This window comes from Silene latifolia, chromosome X (genome assembly GCF_048544455.1).
Source record: "Silene latifolia isolate original U9 population chromosome X, ASM4854445v1, whole genome shotgun sequence".
Classification (NCBI taxonomy): domain Eukaryota; kingdom Viridiplantae; phylum Streptophyta; class Magnoliopsida; order Caryophyllales; family Caryophyllaceae; genus Silene; species Silene latifolia.
Genome location: NC_133537.1, coordinates 13,360,516 through 13,368,533, shown reverse-complemented (window position 1 = coordinate 13,368,533; position 8,018 = coordinate 13,360,516). Strand labels below are relative to the sequence as shown.

The window sequence follows — 8,018 nt, the reverse complement described above, 5'->3', positions numbered from 1 at the left end:
CTGCCCAAACTCGACCCGATTGTCCCATTTACCAGGTCTAGTTTCAATCTGAATTTTGGATCTATGACAACTTTACAAGTGGCCTAGTGGGCCACTTTCATGCTATGAAAGCCCATGGGCTTACATCCACAGCTTCCTCAACACAACACAACTTTCCATGCGCGGGAAACAAACCACCAAAATTCCCGCCAATACTCTTCTCAAAAAATTCAAACCCTTCTCCTATAAGTACCCGCACCCCCGTATCCCTCTCTCCCGACTCGCCTCCCTCCACTCCCAACTCAAAATCCCTAGATCTCCCTTCCCTGAAACCCGAAAAACCGATCGAAAATGCTTGAGCTTCGGCTAGTCCAAGGGAGTCTCCTTAAAAAACTCCTAGAATCAATCAAAGACTTAGTAACCGATGCCAACTTCGATTGTTCGGCGACCGGGTTTTCGCTACAAGCAATGGACTCGAGCCATGTTGCGCTCGTAGCGTTGTTGCTACGAGCGGAAGGGTTCGAGCATTACCGGTGTGATAGGAATATATCAATGGGGATGAATTTAGGGAATATGGCTAAAATGTTGAAGTGTGCTGGTAATGATGATATTATTACTCTTAAGGCTGATGATGGCAGTGATACTATTACCTTCATGTTTGAGAGCCCTAGTAAGTTTTTATTTATTCATTTACAGTTTAATTGTTGTTTATTTACTGCATTTTTTATATTGTTTTTACTGTTGTTAGAGAAGATTCCGATATTGTGATATATCGTAATTGGAATAATACCGGATTATGGAATAAGTTATTATGTTAACATTATTAGAAGATATTATGATTCTATTTAGATATATTAGAGTACTATAAATACGAAGCTATTGTAATGGCTGGAAGCACGAACGAACGATTATCAATAATACTAGGATTACCTTAATGCTTTCCTCCCCTCTTCATTTCTAATAACTGTTTTTAGGGTTTACCAATTGTTGTGATTGTTTGGGATTTGTGCTGATTTAGAAGTGTTAATGTTTGGTTTGTTTGCGATTTGTGGAAAAGGTGGAACTGATGAGTAGCATTTAGTCTTTTGTAAGATGGTTTTATGTGAATATTGCGAAAATGGATTCCAACTACCTAGACCATAGGCCATAGCCCATAGATGTTAAAAAATAGCTATCAATTGATTAAATAGTTAGTCTTTTTTAAGCCGGTTTTATTATCTGCATAGCTTTGTTCATTGTAGAAAGCACATATATTGGTTATAGAACTTCTGTGTATATGTAGGGAGTTGTTGAATTTGGTTCTTAGCTAGAATGGGGTATGCTATAAAACAAACTAAAAAAATTCGAAAGTTTTAAACTAAAAATTGCGAGATTTTCAATTTTCAGAGGGAGTGATCCCTCTTTAAATCCGCCACTTAATATTTATACGAGTAACAAGTTTCAGCTTTAGGGACAAAACTTGAAACTGCTCAATTTGCGGCTTATAGATGATTGTTCACTTGCATTGTTGCGGTTAGGCTTATAGTTGATTAGCTGAAGTGGTATTGATTGTTATTGTTGTCTGTGTTTATGACAGACCAGGATAAGATATCGGATTTTGAAATGAAGCTGATGGACATTGACAGTGAGCATCTTGGTATCCCTGAAGCAGAGTACCATGCCATTGTGAGGATGCCTTCTGCTGAGTTTGCCAGGATTTGTAGAGATCTGAGCAGCATTGGGGACACTGGTACGTCTCTTAATCCTATTGTTTTATCCTCGTACTTATACCTGGAGTCTTGGATGTATTTAGCCTTATCCTTGTGTTAACACGACGGAAAGATTAACTGGGAAATGTGTTTTTGCAGTGGTGATCTCTGTGGCTAAAGAGGGTGTTAAGTTCTCCACAAGCGGTGACATTGCAAGCGCAAACACTTTCCTCAAACAGAACACTACAGTAGACAAGGTATGATCATTGTGATTTTGGTGAAAGATGTAATACTACAGAACAATGATAAAAAAGGTGTAATTTTTTGTTGGTAATGTTTGAAATGCAGCCTGAAGAAGCCATAACCATAGAAATGAACGAACCAGTATCACTGACATTTGCACTAAGGTACTTGAACTCATTCACCAAAGCAACTCCTCTCTCAAACACGGTAACAATCAGCTTGTCTTCAGAGCTTCCAGTGGCTGTTGAATACAAGATTGCAGAGATGGGTTACATCAGATTCTATCTCGCTCCCAAGATCGAAGAAGATGAAAATGAGTCTTAAGTCATTCATCTCTCGCAAATTCGCAATCACCTATATTATGGTTTATTTCTCCTCCTGTTACTCTGTTAGGCTCTTTGTATGATTCCTTTTATCTCGGATCGTTCCTCGTATCTTTATCCTAAAATTAGATGTAGTTCAGAAGATTGAATATTTCAGTGTTCGTCGACACTGTATTGGGACAGGCTGTAAGCATCCTGCTGTTAGTAATTTTCGAATTTAGATGTTTTAACAAAACTTTCTGCTGTGTAGTAATCTTTTCTGTTATTGAGAATCTTATTTTCTCGTTGTCCTACACAATCATCGTCGTGAGTAATGAGTATAAGCAAATGATATTCAGACTGAATGAAGATCACTTATATTTGATGAATTATTTCTCAACCATTAATCAGAATTTTGCAAACCCGAATTTGTTCACGAATGAATCTCCCCTGTGCAGATATTTTCACAGCTTGAATTCTGATTAACATTGTTTCAAAAGCCCGAATTTGAAGGTTATAATACACGCTTTCAAGAAATTGTCGAAACAATTGAAAATCAACTTCACATACCAAAAAATGCGATCCTTAATAATCATTAGTTGGGTTGACACTGCATTTGCAATGCAAACAACAATACACAGAACCCTTCTTGCTTTGACTAAAATAAAAGCAAAACCACCATCATGAATCTCTGCTTTGGAGAAATATTCAATAGATACGACAAGATAAACACTCGAAAAAAAAAAATCGAATTTCTTTTAAAAAAGTCTATACAAAGTATTAGTGTTTCTTCCATTTAGCCTCCAAGGAAGTTCCGTCCTTGAGGGTCTCTTTGGCATCATTGTCCATCCCTAGACTGAAGAGAGCAGCTGCTTGGAGATAAAAGGAAGTCGGCCACTCGGGAGAAACAACTTGAGCTTGCATTGCATCTGCCAGTGCTTCTTGATGCATGTCGCTCATTAAGTAGCACAAACTTCGTCGACCAAACACAGTTGGCGATACCATTGTTCCATCATCGGTGAACTAACAAACCCGAACAAGTTATTTATGTCAAAACCTCTCAAATGCAACTGGAATACAAGGGGGTTATTTACGTCTTGAATTTAAATTAATGATCGTGACTAAACAGATATCCCTAACATTTAAATATGTTTACTTATACTATAAAAGAAGTATTCACTAAATATACATTTTACTTTATTTTCACTGATTTATAGGGGAAAGAAAAATAATGTATGTTTACGTGACCATGATCCACAGAAAAGGGGTCTGAATTGAGTCGGTTTTCAGGTCGGGTTAGTTTCATGTAACTTGCAGTCGAGCGTTTTCTTAGGCATTTTGGTTACAGTTTGATACCTGAGTGTAACATTTGATAGCAGTAGAGAAATCTTTAGCTCTAAAGGCTGTATCTCCACGTTTCTTGCAGTTGAGCGTTTCCTGAATTTGACTCGTCCAAACTTGAAACGACAGCTGCAAAAAAAAAAATGGTCAAACGAAATGCACCAAGTTTTTTTTTTTTTTTTTAGTAGCAATTTCTAGTCACCTTGGTTACAGTCTATAAACTACTCCGTATTAAACTAGTTCAGATCAGTACCTCATTTGCAATACCCTCATCGTCCTTGTATCCGATGTCTTCTAAAATTTCATGCATGGCTGTAAGATCCAGTCTTGAGCAAGCGTCACCAAGAGGAGTTAGTGATAGTGAATCCTTGGGTGATGTACTTCCAAGTGAAATACCCATCAAAACATGTGAAGGGACCTAATGGAGTCACGGAAATATGTTACTCGTTTTGTTTCACATCAATCTTCACATTTGACGGTAAATACGTTGACAAATATGCGAAAAACTGAAAATACTAAAAATTTCTGCATTGGTTATCAAAGAATCATTTCACAAAATTTTAGTACAGAACTCAGTTTTCTGAATACGAGGACAACATTCAACTCCAGGATTATATACTGGATAAAAGTTCAGTCCTTGGCATAAAATTTCCGAATACTTTCTGTAATGAAGATGGAAAACAAATTAACAGCGGGAAAGTGTCTCGGGACATTATAATAATGAGGCACACCTGAGTTTCCTTCTGAAGTGGAGCAAGTGCAGAGACGAGAGATCTTGCATTTGGCCTCTCACGAGCTTCATACTGCAAGCAACGTGATGCTAATCTTACTAGTTCGGTTCCATCATCGTTTGAGAAATGGCCCTCCAAGTTAGAGTCAGTCAACATTTGGAAGTTTTTGCCGCGTATCAAATCAAGTGCCTGCAATGGAAGTTAAAAGTTGCATATCACATCCGAAAATATAGGATTACATCGTTGTTTGCTCATCTAGTAGCTTATATTTGACCGTAAATCTTCTGCTAATGTTGATGAAACACAACTTCACAACGCACACACTAGTTCAAGTAGTATGCAAAGTAGTACGAAGAATGCAATAGCGAGAATTAAAAGAAAGCAGTGATTAGACCATCCCTACGAGTTTATTACTAAATCTAAAGCTTAAGCGCACTTGGATGACCAATCTAGTTACCCTGCAGCAAACGCATGTCGATATGAAAGAGGGCTCCGAGTTCATATGAAATTTGAAACAAAGACAGAAGTTTACATGGCTGGGTGGTATATGTTTTCCACTGAGCAGATCAAGCAGTAAAGTCCCAAAACTGTAAATCACACTTTCAGGAGAAATTCTACCTGTCAGTTGAAATTAACCGTGTCATCTTCAACAAGAAAGCATACACAGGCCAAAGGCGATAAATATTAGATTCAAAGCAGACATAGCACAAAGCTTTGAAAACTTTCTTTGCTCGTGAATATGCAACCTTTTCTCTCAATATTATTATTGATGAATGATGACGATTCAGAAACACAAATAGTACCTGTCCTCATGTACTCAGGTGGAGTGAAAGCCAAGTTTGTGCTGTAGCTTTTGCCGTCTCGGCTGTTTTTCATGAGGCCAAAGCAAGAGAGCCTGGGATTACAATCCTGTCAAAAGCTGAGTCATAACATACACACAAAAAGTCGGTCGCAAGGGGGAAAATGCAGTAAAAACTAAAAATGATAATACAAATTGTACCTGGTCAAAGAGAATTCTATAAGCATTAAGATCATGGTATAATGATCGCCCTCGACTGCTACAATGCTCCATGGCTTGTGCTAGATGAAGTGCCACTCTAAGCCTCATTGCCCATTTCAAGGGTTGAGTTTCCCCTGTTCCAAATAATAATATGAATCTCAAACCTGAATTTTGTGTCCAAATATATCGAACAGGTTCTTAACAGGAGTAGCGGATCCATAAATTCTATCGCATAGGGTAACTTTTAGTTTTGTTATCAATTCTATCTTACGGGGTAGTTTTGCTTTTATAAACATTCTCTAATACAAAATCAATACTGCCTGATTTGAACGCAATGATTATAAACCCGTTTAGCAAAAACATTCGTCTGAAATGTCAAGTGAATCACCAAAGAAGAAACACTGATTATAAAGCTAAATGAAGGAATGAAAAACTCACAGTGAAATAAATGCTTTGAAAGGGTGTCATTTGGCATGAATTCAGCAACTAACAATCTCTCATCACCTTCACAACAACAGCCTATCAAATTTGCCAACTTCTCGCTCCTCAGCTGCCCTACTGCCCTTGCTTCCTCCTACATTTCGATTATATCATTCATATGAACCAAAACATGCATAACTAATCGACCCCTAATCGTTTTTTTGAAAGCTTAACAACCCCTAATTTAGTCATAAGCTCTACATAAACTCATGAGCTCTACATAAACCCATTACAGCACAACTCAAAATAAGTCTGTTATTCTCATTAGAAACCGTCTCATGCTATTTCAGCGTGAAACCGACTCATTTGAATAAAAAAAACTACCAATTTTACCCTCTTACGCACAAAAACCTGAAAAGCTGATATTGACAATCCTATCATGAGACCGTCCCAATAAATAAATTAAAAAAAAAAAACTACCCAATTTACCCTTTTATGAACAATAACCTGAAATGCTAATACTGACAATCGTATCATGAGACTGTCTCATCTGAGAATATGCAAAAATCAATTAACCAAGAAATAAATACCAGGAACTGTCTGGTGTCAGGCCAAGCAGACCTATGAAACCGTTTAATGGCGATAAAACGACCATCATCAAGCTTTCCCCGGTACACGACATTAGGAGCTTTCTCACCATGTTCAGACACAATGTTATCAGAGGTAAACCCAGATGCGGCAGACCTCAACTCCTCCAACTTAAACTCAGTAAAACTCGGTACTGACTCACCCTCATCTTTCCCACCATTCTCTACAACAACAAAAAAACACACATTTTTCGTTATTCTTAAGCAAAGCATACAAAAGATCATAACATTATGCTACTATCAGTAGCGGAACTAGAGGCCAGCAGTCCAGCACCCCGCTGAAACTTTCAGTTTAAATTTTCCATATTTGTTTTCCTAGTTTCCTTATTACATTAATAGTTCGGCCCCTAAAATTTCCGGCCTTAACTACAAAATTTTATTCCATCACCAACTATTGTAATCAGGATGCTAAGCTGTAATGCACATAAGATCCAAGCTTGGGAAAAAATTGAGCTTTGGATAATTGATCATTGTAATTATTATTTAACCAAAACATACAAAAGATTGAAACTTTATTCTTACAAAGCATCTTCAGCTTGTGACGGATAGTACCCGTCTTCATACTCTTCAATGAGAATTTGTGTTATTCTTATTACATTAATAGTTCACCCCCTAACTATTGCGACCAGGATGCTAAGCTGAAATGCACATAAGAACCAAGCTTGGAAAAAAAATCCGACCTTTGGATAATTGGTCATTATAAATTTATAATTACTCCTCCGTCCCAATCATTTGTTTACCTTTAATTAAAATACCCCTCACAATGAATATACAAGAAAGGAAAACAAATAATTGAGACGGAATTAGTACTCCATATTAATTAAGCAAAACATACAAAAGATTGCGACTTTATGCTAATGTGATGATTATGACAAGCTAAATATACTCCCTCCGTCCCTATCATTTGTTTACCTTTGATTAAAATTCCCGAGAATGAAAAAGTAAACAAATGAATACGACATAGGAAGAACATAAGAAACAAGCTTAGGGAAACATACAAAAGATTGCGACTTTACTTCAACTGAAACATTATGTTTGATTAAAATACTCATCACAAAAGAGTAAAAACGTAAAGAAGTAGACAGAGACGGAGAGAGAGCAAATACCAAGATCGGAGGAATGTGGAACATTGAAGTTGTGATGAGAGTTAGACCACCAGCAAAATGTGAGCTTTGAGCATCTAACTCCCATTGTTATGTGCTTGTTTAAGCTTTGCTGAGTATAGTGAAAAACCCAGATCACAGAATGTGGATTTTAATGTTGGTTTTTGTTAGTTTTTTTTTATTATAAAAGATTAAAAGATTGTTTGTGAAGTTTAGTGGGGATTATTATGATTTTGGAGGGTTTTGTGCAGTTTTTTCGAGTTGTTTATTGACTGAACAACATGATGAGGAGGTGACTAGGTGAGTGTGAGTGACATGGCAATCCAGTCAATCAGATTGGGTTTAGGTTGGATTAATTCAGGTTGGAAATTTCGATTTTGTAAGTTGGGTTAGGTCGGGTTACTTTAGATTGGATTTATTTATGGGTTAATTATCACCAAGTAATTTAGGGATAATGATCAGTGTGCGACACTAAACATTTGAGTCGAAGTAATAGTGTGTCGGACTGTCGGGTCATTTCGGGTGGACCAAGCTCAGATCCTCAATTCGGGTGTCGGGATGGGT

General features: G+C 37.2%; 2 protein-coding genes across 2 annotated transcripts; one reads left to right on the top strand and one right to left on the bottom strand.

Moving 5' to 3' along the window:
* Positions 1-244: 244 nt before the first annotated feature.
* Positions 245-2,531, top strand: LOC141622930 (proliferating cell nuclear antigen). The gene is made up of 4 exons (XM_074438959.1): positions 245-649; positions 1,556-1,708; positions 1,827-1,924; positions 2,016-2,531. Exons 1-4 carry the CDS (start codon positions 331-333, stop codon positions 2,232-2,234), a joined length of 789 nt encoding a protein of 262 aa, XP_074295060.1. The 5' UTR covers positions 245-330; the 3' UTR covers positions 2,235-2,531.
* Positions 2,532-2,779: 248 nt separating this feature from the next.
* Positions 2,780-7,721, bottom strand: LOC141622929 (serine/threonine-protein kinase BSK5-like). Its single transcript, XM_074438958.1, has 10 exons — positions 7,458-7,721; positions 6,295-6,515; positions 5,723-5,858; positions 5,285-5,418; positions 5,088-5,193; positions 4,817-4,902; positions 4,285-4,473; positions 3,807-3,971; positions 3,569-3,682; positions 2,780-3,235 (listed from the first exon to the last, which is right to left on the bottom strand). The coding sequence occupies exons 1-10, from the start codon at positions 7,540-7,542 to the stop codon at positions 2,993-2,995; spliced, it is 1,479 nt and encodes a 492-aa protein (XP_074295059.1). The 5' UTR covers positions 7,543-7,721; the 3' UTR covers positions 2,780-2,992.
* Between the last annotated feature and the right edge of the window lie 297 nt (positions 7,722-8,018).

Bases quoted from the DNA above. Each gene is read 5' to 3' on its own strand.
- LOC141622930 (XM_074438959.1), top strand. From the start codon at position 331: ATGCTTGAGCTTCGGCTAGTCCAAGGGAGTCTCCTTAAAAAACTCCTA. The intron at 650-1,555 runs GTAAGTTTTTAT...TGTTTATGACAG, and splicing joins CTTCATGTTTGAGAGCCCTA to ACCAGGATAAGATATCGGAT. The intron at 1,709-1,826 runs GTACGTCTCTTA...GTGTTTTTGCAG, and splicing joins GAGCAGCATTGGGGACACTG to TGGTGATCTCTGTGGCTAAA.
- LOC141622929 (XM_074438958.1), bottom strand. From the start codon at position 7,542: ATGGGAGTTAGATGCTCAAAGCTCACATTTTGCTGGTGGTCTAACTCT. The intron at 5,859-6,294 runs GTATTTATTTCT...ATCGAAATGTAG, and splicing joins CTGACACCAGACAGTTCCTG to GAGGAAGCAAGGGCAGTAGG. The intron at 5,419-5,722 runs GTGAGTTTTTCA...TATTTGGAACAG, and splicing joins TTCAAAGCATTTATTTCACT to GGGAAACTCAACCCTTGAAA.